General features: G+C 43.4%; 1 protein-coding gene across 4 annotated transcripts in view; it reads right to left on the reverse strand.

Annotated features, from left to right (window-relative positions):
* The window catches only part of LOC140455137 (hepatic and glial cell adhesion molecule-like), a 66,998-nt gene that overhangs the window by 23,887 nt on the left and 29,867 nt on the right, over positions 1-13,244 (reverse strand). The window contains exons 4-5 of one of the 4 annotated variants that reach the window (XR_011952781.1): positions 11,601-11,685; positions 4,592-4,756 (exon numbers count right to left, since the gene is read on the reverse strand). The exons of 2 other annotated variants lie outside the window; for them this stretch is intronic. Coding sequence is in view for 1 of the 2 variants with exons in the window: in XM_072549806.1 (XP_072405907.1) it covers positions 11,601-11,685 (85 nt within the window). In the remaining variant the exon portion in view is untranslated. The remainder of the gene's footprint in view (positions 1-4,591; positions 4,757-11,600; positions 11,686-13,244) is intronic. One more of the 4 variants, XM_072549806.1, reaches the window with a different exon arrangement.

A 13,244-nucleotide genomic window follows, 5' to 3' on the forward strand; every position in this document is an offset into this window, starting at 1 on the left:
ATAGAGCAAATGCTGGCAAATGGGACTAGATTAGGTTAGGATATCTGGTCAGCATGGACGAGTTGGACTGAGCGGTCTGTTTCTGTGCTGTACTTCTCTTTGACTCTATGGTCGTGTCAGAATTTTATAGGTTTCTATGAGATCCCCTCATTCATAGAAACTCCAAAGCATTTGATTTGATTTATTATCAAATGCTGAGGTACAAAAGATTAGTTAGAAACATGTCGGTATATGTTACGGAAAAAAAGCCCTGAAGGAAGGTATAATTACAGAGTGTAATGTACATTCCATTGCTCCGCATTATAATTTTACTGATATGTTAAACTTCAAAAAGATATTATTTTATACTTCACATATTCACCTGAATTTACCACTCAGGCCAGAAACAATTGCATCATCAGCCAAACTGAGCCACCAGACACTAGACTTGACCCAGTATAATTCTTAACCAATCCAGTCTCTCTTCATACTGAGAATGTGTATCGGGTATGAGCAGGTAGGGAAAGAGTGAAGTTGTGAGTTTTGTGAAACTAGAAGTTCAGGTGACCGTGACCCAGATCAAATAAGAACTTAGAGTTAACAATGGGGTGCTGGAGGCAAGGGTAATGGGTTAACACGGTGGAAAAGCATTCAATACGTACAACCAATTAACAATATTGGAAGCATTTAGTATGTAAGATCAGTTAACAAGGTGAAAAGTGTTCATTAAGTGAAGGCAGTTAAGATTAGATTACCTACAGTGTGCAAATAGGCCTTTCAGCCCAACGAGTCTATACAGACCCTCTCACACAGTAACCCATTTCCCCTCTGACTAATGCAGCTAACACTATGGGCAATTTAGCATAGCCAATTCACCTGGCTTGCACAGCTTTGGACTGTGGGAAGCAAACTCACACAGACACAAAGAGAATGTACAAACTCCACACAGAGAGTCACCTGAGGCTGGAATCAAACCTGGGATCCTGGTGCTGTGAGGCAGCACTGCTAACCACTGAGCCACCATTAAGGTTAAGAACATTTGTTGTGTAACAGCACTTTTGGCTTAATCTTTACTATTGACACTCGCTGATTGTAACGGTCACTCAATCAATATATATATTGCCTTATCTGGATGCTCCTCTCTGTAAAATGATTATATAATTCATTAAGGCACTGCTGTTTGAAAAAGAAGACTGTGAACTCATGTCCCTGTGCACATGGGTGATTGTTCTCTCTCCCTCCAGGGCCTGGAATAAAGATGAAGGAGGCAAAACTACACTGTGTCTCTGAGCATTTTGCTTCGACTGAGGGTGGAACGGGACGACAATATGTCCGGCCTATTAACCCAGGAATCCATCTGGTAAAGTTTTGCTGCATTCGCTCCATATCTTTCCTCAGAGAAGGAGACCAAAACAGCGCACTAGTGTGGTCTCATCAGTGCACTATACAATTGCAGCAAGACAGCCCTGCTCCTGTACTGAATCCTTATGCCATGAAGGCCAAATGCCATTTTCCTTCTTCACCACCAACTTGCACACTGACTTTCAGTGACTGAGTGCCAAGGACACCAGGCCTCATTCCACCTCGCCTTTCCTAAACTGTCATCATTCAGATAATAATCTGCCTTCCTGATTTTCCTACCAAAGTGGTAACCTGTCATTTGTGCACACGAAATATCATCTGCATAGATTTGCCCACTCACTCTCACTCGACTTGTTCAAATCACACTGTGGCATCTCTGCATCCCCCTCACAGCACGCCCTTCCAGGCTTTGTGTTGCCTGGAGATAGCACACTTAGTTTTTGCATCTAAATCATTAATGATGAGTTTAAGGTAATGAGCTTTCAGAAGCAGCAGGAAGCACTTATCGGGAATGTGAAAGGGAGAAAGACAGATTGATAAAATCCCTGGTGCAGGCTGAGTCATTGGGATTTAAATGGAGAGGACAGCTGGTATGGGGGAGGGGTAGCTGGTTGCTATGATCCACTTCTGACTTCCGCTTCCACAAAAGTCAGTGTGGAGAGAGAATTGAGGAACAAATACACACAGCCACCTGCAAACTGAGATGGAATATTGGTTGTGCATTATCAATGTACAGGAGTTCCCGATTTATAAACACCACATCATACAGGGGAGTAATTTTAAATATCCAACATACGAACATTTTGAGTACTCACAAACAGCTACTTCATTTGTAGCGTATGCAGTTCTTTTTTTAGTACAGTCATAGAGTCATAGTGATGTACAGCACAGAACCAATATCTTCGGTCCAATTCATCCACACTGACCAGATATCCTAAATAAATCGAGTCCAATTTGCCAGCATTTCTCTCTAAACACTTCCTATTCATATACCCATCAAGATGCTTTTTCCGGTAACACAGTGGTTAGCACTGCCTCTTCACAGTGCCAGAGACCCGAGTTCAATTCCCACCTCAGGCAACTGTCTGTGTGGAGTTTGCACATTCTCCCCGTGTCTGCGTGGGTTTCCTCCGGGTGCTCCGGTTTCCTCCCACAGTCCAAAAATGTGCAGGTTAGGTGAATTGGCCATGCTAAATTGCCCGTAGTGTTAGGTGAAGGGGTAAATGTAGGGGAATGGGTCTGGGTGGGTTGCTCTTCAGAGGGTCGGTTGGGCCGAAGGGCCTGTATCTACACTGTAGGGAATCTAATCTAAAAAAAAACCGTTGTAATTGTAGTGGCCTCTACCATGTTCTCTGGCAGCTCATTCCATATACACACCATCTCCTGCATGAAAATGTTACCCCTTAGGTCCCTTTTAAATCTTTCCTCTCTCACCTTAAAACTATGCCCTCTATTTCTGGACTCCCCCACCCTGGGGAAAAGACTTTGTCTATTTATCCTATCCATGCCTGTCATGGTTTTATAAACCTCGGTTAAGTCACCCCTCAGCCTCCGGCTCTCCAGAGAAAACAGCCCCAGCCTGTTCAGCCTCTCCCTATACCTCAAACCTTCCAACCTTGTTAACATCCTTGTAAATCTTTTCTGAACCCTTTCAAGTTTCAGTTTACACCTCACACTCTGTTCAATACACCCAGGCACCTGCATTCCTGGTAACATCTGGTATGACAGTGTCGACACTATTAAAACCCAGCTTTCAACATCATTGCGTGCACTGAATTATTTTTGCACATTTGATGGTAAACCTATTTTGCACTCTGACTTGATCCGAAACCTCGACATGACATCAAAGACTGAACAGAGCATTCTTTTGTAGGCGGGGTGAGAGTCTACTCCTGTTGATGAGAGCCCCTTGCCAACGGCAATTTTGTGGCAGACTGAGTAACTAGGCAAGCCACCATAACAGCTCCCACCTCGATAAAACTCTCAACGCCCAACTCCATTACTAATAGTGTTGATCTCACTATCTTGCAGGCAATGTCCGACACCTTCACAGTCATACCTGCCTGGCACCAACAGGGGGAGCCTGTGCTGACTCCCACTCTTTGGGCTCAGCATGCCTCCATCTAATTGGGCTGACGACAAGCCCCACCCTCATGGTGTTCCCTGATCTCCAGATGCTTGTGCTCCCTTGATCATGGATCCCTATAAAATTCGAAAAGGACAAGACAGGGCAAATGCAGGAAGGATGCTCCCAATGACCGGGGAGTCCAGAGCCAGGGGTCACAGTCCACGGATGTGGGGTAGGCCATTTCGGACTGAGATGAGGAGACATTTCTTCACCCAGAGAGTGGAGTTTGTGGAGTTCTCCACCACAGAAAGCAGCTGAGGCCAAAACATTGAATGTTTTGAAAAAAGAGTTAGATATAGTTCTTAGGGCAAGAGTGATTATGGAGATAAAGTGCGAATGTGGCTCTAAGTGCTCAGCCATGATCATAGTGAATAACAGAACTGTCTCGAAGGCCTGAATGGTCTATTCTGTTCCTATTTTCTATGTTTCTACAGACTCGCTCAACTGGGGGACATTATTTGGCAAAAGTTACCCAAGAAAAAATCTGAACTGTGGCTGGTATCAGGCTGAAAAGCAGATACAGAGATGGCTCCATCGACTCCAGCATAAATCCTATGAACTGGGCACCGATACAGTAGGCACCTCCTCCTGATGGGCCTTGGGCACCCACCCAGATAGATTCTCCCCTATGGCCTCTTGCCAGTTTTCGGCCTATGTTTTTCTGATGTAGGTACTTAAGATGTCACCTTATGTGGCGACATTACAATCTTTCCATTGCATTCCTGTACGTGACAATAAAATCTAAATATAAGTCTAAATCAAGATACTGACATTCCAAACCTCCCCCTGCTTAAAAATAAATGTCCTCACTAAAGCCAAGCTACGACCTGTCTGAGGTGTTCTGCAGATGGGAATTGCCATTCCAGGTTGACAGTACCAGGGCTCCCACTTCACCAGAAATGTCTTCTTTGAAATGCCAAATGAAAATTGGTTATAGGTTGCATGTGACACACCAATCCCACTCATCGGGCGGTGGAAAGGGGCAACTGAACGTCTGAATTGAAACATTTCGAAGAGAATTTTCCCACTCAATGGGTCAACATTCTACCCATGTGGCTAATAGCCCACATAACACCACCTGCTTAGTAAGCTATGATGGAGCTAGCAGATGAGAATCCTTACCTACTTCCTCATTCACCTGTGGCCGTGCTACTGCAGGGCATGGTCAACCAAAGATAGTTAAAATCATAGGAGACTCTATCCAAGGAAGGTCGTGGCCTATTGGTATTATTGTTGGACTGTTAATTCGGATGTCCAGTTATTGATCCCGAGTCTTGGGTTTGAACACTGTCAAAGCACAATTTGAATTTAACTTTTGTAAATATATTTATTCGCAAAAAAAAAATCTTTTTTGACTTTATAAAAGTATAAAGTGATAAAAAAACAAATACCAGTATAATAAAAAAACGGAAATTACAATACAACTACTGTCTACTAAGTATTAACCTACCCTATAAAACAAAACAAAACCAAACACCGTGCAAAACAACACCAATAAATAAGTAAGTGACTAAAAAAAAACAAAAGAACACAAAATAACACTGCTCGGTGCAAAACTCCTGAACAAAACACAGGAGCGTTGTATATATACCATATTCACTCAGGAGTCCCCCTTCCAGGGTCCAGTTCTCAGCAAACCCAACATCCTGGTTAAATGAATGCCCTAGTTACAATAGCAGACAAATCTGTATCCAAATAACTCGAAAATGTCTTAAGTTCACCTGGACCATCTCTGACACCTCTATCCCCTTCCTGGGCCTTTCCATTTCCATCAATGGTGACTGACTCAACACCGACATTTTCTGCAAACCCACCGACTCCCACAGCTACCTAGACTACACCTCCTCCCACCCTGCCTCCTGCAAAAATGCTATCCCTTATTCCCAATTCCTCCACCTCCGCCGCATCTGCTCCCAGGAGGACCAGACCACAGAATACAGATGGCCTCCTTCTTTAAAGACTGTAATTTCCTCTCCCACGTGGTAGAAGTCCTCCAGTGCATCTCATCCACTTCCCACACCTCCGCCCTCAATCCCCACCCCTCCAACCACAACAAGGACAGAACCCCCTTGGTCCTCACCTTCCACCCCACCAACTCCCATATACATTGCATCATCCTCCACCACTTCCGCCACTTACAAACGGACTTCACCACCAAAGATATATTTCCCTCCCCACCCCTATCCGCTTTCTGTAAAGACCATTCCCTTCACGATTATCTCCTCAGGTCTATGCCCCCCAACATACCACCCTCCCCTCCCAGCACCTTCCCCTGCCACCGCAGGAATTGCAAAACCTGCACCTACACCTCCTCCCTCACCTCCGTCCAAGGCCCCAAAGGAGCCTACCACATCCACCAAAGTTTCACGTGCACTTCCACATGTCATTTACTGTATCCGTTGCTCCCAATGCGGTCTCCTCAACATTGGGGAGACAGGACGCCTACTTGCAGAGAGTTTCAGAGAACATCTCCAGGACAACCATACCGATCAACTCCCCCTCCCACTCTGCCAAAGACATGCAGGTCCTGGGCCTCCCCCATTGCCACTCCCTTACCACCTGATGCCTGGAGGAAGTACACCTCATCTTCCACCTCAGGATCCTCCAACCCCATGACATCAATGCAGATTTCAACAGTTTCTTCATTTCTCCTTCACCACCTTACCTCAGTTCCAACTTTCCAGCTCAGCAATGTCCTCATGACCTGTCCCATCTGTCAATCTTCCTTCCCACCTGTCTGTACCATCCTCCCCTCTGACCTATCACCTTTACCCCACCTCCATCCAACTATGGTGGCACAGTGGTTAGCACTGCTGCCTCACAGCACCAGGTTCCCATGTTCGATTCTAGCCTTGGGTGACTGTCTGTGTGGAGTTTGCACATTCTCCCTGTGCCTGCATGGGTTTCCTCCCACAGTCCAAAGATGTTCAGGTCAGGTGAATTGGCCATGCTAAATTGCCCAAAATGCTAGCTGCATTAGTCAGAGGGAAACGGGTCTGGATGGGTTACTCTTCAGAGGGTCAGTGTGGACTGGTTGGGCCGAAGGGCCTGCTTCCTCGCTGTAGGGAATCTAATCTATTGCACTCTCAGCTAACTTCTCCCCAGCCCCACCCCCCTCCCATTTATCTCTCCAATCCTGAGGCTCCCAGCATCATTCCTGATGAAGGGCTTTTGCCCGAAACGTCGATTTTCCTGCTCCTCAGATGCTGCCTGATCTGCTGAGCTATTCCAGCACCGCACTCTTGACTCAAATCTCCAACATCTGCAGTACTGACTTTCGCTTTATAAAAATGGTCTGTTGTATGGTGCACCATATTTGTGAGAAAATCCAAGGGAATGTGCTCCATCATTAATTTTCGCCATCCCAGCAAGCCCGGTAGGCTCTCAGACACCCAATTCACCACAATACTCTTCCATGCACAGTAAGTAAGAATATTGAATTGTTTCTTTCCACACCCGTCTAAAGATGATAAATTTAGTAGACCTAGAAGGAGAGATGTCAGGTCTACTTTAACTTCAGTCCTCCCTATCTCTTCCACCATAGCACTCCAATAAACGCAGAGCCTATGGCATGTTCAGAAACAATGGGTAAGAGTACCTACACTTACTTTACATTTGGGGCACATTGGAGATGCCCCTTTTTTAAACTTTGCCAGACGGTCTGATGCGAAATGAACTCTGTGCAGAACTTTTAACTGCATAGCATATGTCCTATTACAGATTGAGATCTTACGCACATTCTCCCATATGTCCTCCCATGTTTCAGAAGAGATCTCCAATCCAAGCTCTTGCTCCCAGACTTCACATAACTGGTTAATATCCTGCCAGGCCCTGCCATCCAGCAAGCGATAGAGGGCACTAACCGAAAGGATATTGTGGAATGTAGCAACAACCTCTCTGTATCAGGCCAATAGGGCTTAGTGAGAAGTGTAGTCTTCTTCTGAATGAAATCCCTAACCTGAAAAAAATGGAAAGGATCTCTACTGGGCAGTCCGTATTTGCAGCTCAAAGGACATCATAATCTCCCCCCTCAAACAAGTCTCCCAAACTAGAAACTCTTCTCCATGCCCATTGTCTGAACCCGGAGTCCATCATCCCTGATCGGAATCCCGGCATACTAACTATGGAGGTGAGTGGCGAAGTCTTGGATAAGCAACCCTCACCATACTAATGGCAATGGGGTTCCGGCAGTGGTCCAGAACTGTCCTCATCTTATCCATGAACAACAGGTTAATAAAGAGGGCACTTTGCCTGGGAGGCCTCGATATCCATCCATGTTGAGCCTGCAGCGTTACCTGCTCATTCGCAGACAAAGGACAGCAGGGAACTCAATTGATATCTCCTGATGTCTGGGAAATCAACTCCTCCCCCTCCTTGAGGCAACTGCAATTTAGTAAGTTTGATGAGGGGCCGCCCATGACGCCAGACAAAGGAACTAAACCAACCCATAAGTTTCCGCAACGTTGACCTGGGAAACATTACAGGGAGCATACGCATTGGATAAAGCAAACGAGGAAGGGCATTCATCTTAATAAGGGCTCCTTGGCCCAAAAACAAAATTGGAAGAGCCTCCCACCTCTGGAGAGATCCTGCCTAATATTGTCGAGCAGGTGAACAAAGTTAAGTCCAAAATAACCGATCAAACATGGGGGTAATAAAAAATACCTAGGTATCGGAAACCCGCCCATGACCACTTAAAGGGAAAACTAGGGCCACCTTCAACCTCTGGCACTTCCTTAAGGTCCCCCAAAGGCACAGCCTCTGACTTTGCAAAGTTGATATTATATCCTGAAATAGCCCCAGATGAATTGATACATTGTATCAGATGGGGTGCAGAAGTCATCCGGTTTGATAAAAACAACCACATTGGGACCATTCCGTTCCCCCGGAACTGTGGCCATCCAAATACCTGAAACATTACGGCCAACTGGAAAGTGTGAGTGAATCCCTGGCCAATAGCCTAGTGTAGGACTGCTGGGGAAGCTGAAATGAAAATGAAAACTAAGTAAAGCAGGCCTGACAAAAGGAAGGGAGGGAAAGGAAAGGCAGCCTGGAAGGTTGAATTGGAGCAGCAGAAAATGCTGACAGAAATTGGGTGGATATAGAAAGTCCCCAACAGCACAATAAAATCTGAGGATTTCCGTACTATTCACCTCTATGACTGTATAACTCTACAGCTGGGATCATTCCATCAGATTGAGGGAGCATCAGTGTTCAGGATAAAGGAGGGGCAGAAAGAAAACATATCGAAAACTATTGCCAGCTCCATTTATTACAGCTACACGTTTGTCCAAATCTTGGCTGGATGTAGAGACATGAAGGACAATCGGATTTCATCCTTTATAAATTACAATATAATTTATGAATGGCTCATTAGTTATGCAAAACAAAACGCAGTTAGAGAGCACAGACTGCCCTAACTAGCAGAAGGAACGCATGATCTTGCCCTTTCTACAGCCCCAGTGGCCTGATGGTAACCCTCGTCCAAGATGACGACAAATGGGAAGTATCCACATTGGAATCCATTGGGATTACAATCCAGGAATTCCAATCATCATATGCAACGCCTTCTCCAATCCTGACAAACCAGAATCAGACATGGCACAGCCCAAGTAAAGAATGTTGTTCGGAAAGTGGAGGGGTTTAGCTATGCTGTTAGAAATCCAAACAGCCCAGCCTGAGGGTTTACCCTTGACCGCCAAAATGAATGTTCAGAAATTGGGGAAAATAACATGCAATGTAAATATAACTCCAGATACGAACATACTGCAATACAACTAATGCCAGGACAATTAAATACAGGGAGGATATTTGTCCCATTGGGAAGCGTACTTAGGCTCCCAAAGCAGTGAGGCAGCTATACCAAGAAGTCACTTCCTGGGCCCTGTATCCTTACGAAACATCACAAAACTGAAAATAACTGTCTCCATGCAGAATGAGGCATTTTGTTGCATTCCTCAAACTGGCCATTCAATTAACCCATGTTGCTAAGCCTCAAATCAATCCTAGATAGGAGCAGAACCTCAGGAAAAAAAAGCTGCTTAAAATGATCCAGTTGTACAAAGAAAAATTAAGAAGGAACCCCCAAAGCTAAGAATATACATTTGGTATTACATGGTATTTAACGTCAGTCAAACCCTTTGGGATTGAGAATGATGGTTTTATGTGTCATAGCCACCCTGATTTTGATATAATCCATTCTAGTAGTTTTAATACATTATGAAGAAAACAGGGAACTTGGATCTTAGAAATAAATAAGTTAGTAAGAGTCAGGATGTGAGGAGCAAACAGCACGGGCAGTTGAATTGCGACGCTCTTTAAAACTGAATTCTTTTAATATTCCATATTTTGGAATATTCCATATTTCACACTACTTCCTGTGTAGCATGAGTGTTCCAACAACAAATAGCCTTATAGAAATATAAATAATTTCTATCAGATGAAAACAAAGGAAAAATCACAGGAATCACCAAAAACATAGAATTCTGTTAGACTGATGCCAAAGATTTATCAGGCATCATGTTATCCCCTTAACAATGCAATCTTTAGGAAAATAGGACATCTAGTCTTTGAAAGAATAACAACTAAAGGTAAAGTGGCATAAATTTTACCAGATTATACAGAGAGATTGGTGGCATTTTAAGCTGAAGGTACCATGTCCCAAGCAAGGGGGGGGATGTGGAGTTGGAGAACCTTTCATGGTAACCTCAGCCAGCATGAGAATTGAACCCACACTGTTAGCATCACTCTGTGTGGCAAACCAGCCATCCAGGAGAAAGTGAGGATTGCAGATGCTGGAGAGTCAGCATGTGGCGCTGGAAAATCACAGCAGTTCAGGCAGCATCTGAGGAGCAGGAGAGTCGGGTGTAAGTCCTTCACTGGCCATCCAACCAACTGAGCTAATTGATCCTGACCAGCTGACTGATAACTTAACCTTCAAATGGAGGTGGATAAGGGGACAATGGTGATCCTGCATCAGGAGTAAACCCCCGTGGTCATTGGCTGAAAGGGTTTAGACAGATAATTGGCACAGCATACGTGCCAACCCCCAAAATAAGGGCTACTGCCAGAGGTAGGTGGGGAGAGGGACGGTGAGGATCCAGACACGAGGCACCATCATCTTGGGAGAGGACCAGGAGGTCCCAACAACAGCGCAGGGAAGGCTGTTAGTACCAAAAACAGCCAAAGACTGTGAGACATCAGGGATAAGCATTCCACCATTCCAATAGCACTGACTCCACTTCTCTGTTGAGTAAATAGTTCCCATCTGTCATGAATCATATTTCTCTGTCTCATTCACTGTATCTAATCTGCTACTTAACAAACAAAACTTTCTAAATTGATAGCAAATGGTGGACTTCACATGCTAGTTAACTGTGTTCATGAACCCGTGATGGGAAACAATGCAACAGTAACAATCAAAGGGAATTGAATAAATACTTGAAGAATTAAATAAATGATGGGCTTTATGGAAAGAACAAAGGACTGCAACTAGTTGAATAGCTGCAAAGAACTGCCAGGGCGATCTCATGGTGCAGTAGTAAATGGCCCTGTTTCTAAACTAAACACTAGGGGTTTTAGTGTGTACCATCCCAAGGGAGGTGTGTTCATAATGCAGCTGAGTATAAACCTGTAAAACCTTCTAATATGTGGGAATGGCTGGTAGTGGGAAAGGGAGAGATTCCTGGTGATAGAAATAACTTTGGAGCTTCTACCATCATTATGTTGTAGCTTGGAGTTAGAGATAATGTAAAAATGCATGTAGGTACAGTAACTTGGACTTCATGAGTAAACTGTAATATACCACCACACCAAAAAAAAAACACTTTTTTTTAAAGAGTATCATATTATGTAACTCTGATGGCAGAATAGATTCTTCACTAATATGCTGGTTAACAGGTAGGACTTCGAAACAGATTTTTCCAAATCTGTTTTCAGATGCAGTAATACCATTACAAAGTGACCTCATCTGTGGAGATTAAATAAATCAATAATGTTGTTTATAATTGTTAAACTTCACTGGTTTACACTAAATCCTCCTGATTTTTATGCTAAACCTCTTGGTTTGTAAAAGTTTGTCACTTCCTCTACAAGTTGGTATTGTTGGCAAATATATATTCTGAATACTCACCGCTCAAGAACAGTGATCAACACAACTACTGTCAAACACAGAACACCAGTCAGAATTAACCCAAGTCGAGTTCTGGATTGCTGACCTAAAAGGAAAGGAAATGATTGGTCTTTAACTAACTCTTGCCAGAGGAAAACATATTTAGTCCTTTATAATTTAACTCAATTTAGTGGATAAAGAACCAATGGCAAACATTTGAAGATGATGAAGGGGCTCCCTTCTATCTGACTACACAATCTCCAAGCCCACTGAAATGTCAGCTGAGGCTCCAAGGGTAACCCTCTCACCCTAAATCAGAATGTTGTCAGTTCATGTCCCACTCTTCAACACAAAATACAGATCAATACATCATGATGAAAATAGTATCATAGTAAGATTTATCACTTTGGGGTTTGATTTCAAAATAATGGCATATAAGTGTTGGTTGTTTTCACAAAGGGCTTTTTTCAAAGAAGACAAGGTCAGAGAGTCCTTCTGGAACAGTCACTTAATACAAAATGTGTCAGAAAACAGGTGACGGAAAACATCCATTGCGTTAATAGAAGGATATTTATACACAGTGGTATTTAACATGCAATAGGGAAACATGCAGGACCATTAGATTTTTCTGAACTTAAAAGTAAGCTAAGATGAGTGAATGTTCCTTAATTTTCAGGTCCGAAGTAGGGATTTTTCCAGCTCTGTTCATCAGACACCAGTGTGCACTTTAGAATGTATTTTAGTTTCTCCAAACCAGGAAGATACAAGACAGTTCAGAGAATAGTTACCTCAGTGGAAGGATAGTGAATCTTCCAAATCAGGAGTGTTGAGAAATATACAGATTTTTAGAATTCAGAGAGCATATACCTGTAAATATTCATGTTGGCAGACTTGTCAAATTGGCTCCACGGTCCAAGGGATATGAGCAGTGTTATTTTTATTTCTGACCCTTTAAAACATGTGGACTTTAAGGAGAAAGAACTGTTTTGAAAAATGGAAATTTATCAGGATAGCTGCACAAAAGCACAGCAAGAATTTGTATGCCAATTGTGAACTCTGTTTTTTGTGTCTATGAGTAAATGAAATGTGCCAATGATCAGAGCCGATGAGTTGTCTACAAGGAAAGCCGATTGGTTCTCAGCTAAAAAGGCAGGTTGGAATTGGAAAGAAGTGACAGAGACACCGGCAGAGAGTGGGGAAGAGAGAGGGGAATATACAGAAGAGTGTGCTACTGTTTTCCCCAGTAGAAGCTGCCTGTACTTTGTAGTGAAAACACTCAAGTCAAACTTGAAGAAAACCAGTTACATTTCCTGTAGTAGTGAGCTGTGAATTTTGAATTGATAAGTGAATCAGTCTGTACTTAAAAAACACCATGGAATATTCCAAGAAAGAATACCAAAGGCTGAGCGAGGTGAAGTTGGATCATCTCAACATGAGAATTGGGAAGTGAAGTTTACTGAACTGACTTTCCAGTTTTTTGTACTTCCCCAGATAATATATTTTTCCTATTCTGTGTGTGTATAAGGTGGTGAAAGTTTTAGTTATTAGGTCACATGAGGTGAAATGAACCATCTTCTATGAATTACAACTGAGACGATGGGCATGGTTTGGAATAAGAGAAAGCATTCTGGGTGAAAGATGTGTCAGTGTTTATCCACTATGTTC

Source organism: Chiloscyllium punctatum, chromosome 30 (assembly GCF_047496795.1).
Source record: "Chiloscyllium punctatum isolate Juve2018m chromosome 30, sChiPun1.3, whole genome shotgun sequence".
Lineage (NCBI taxonomy): Eukaryota > Metazoa > Chordata > Chondrichthyes > Orectolobiformes > Hemiscylliidae > Chiloscyllium > Chiloscyllium punctatum.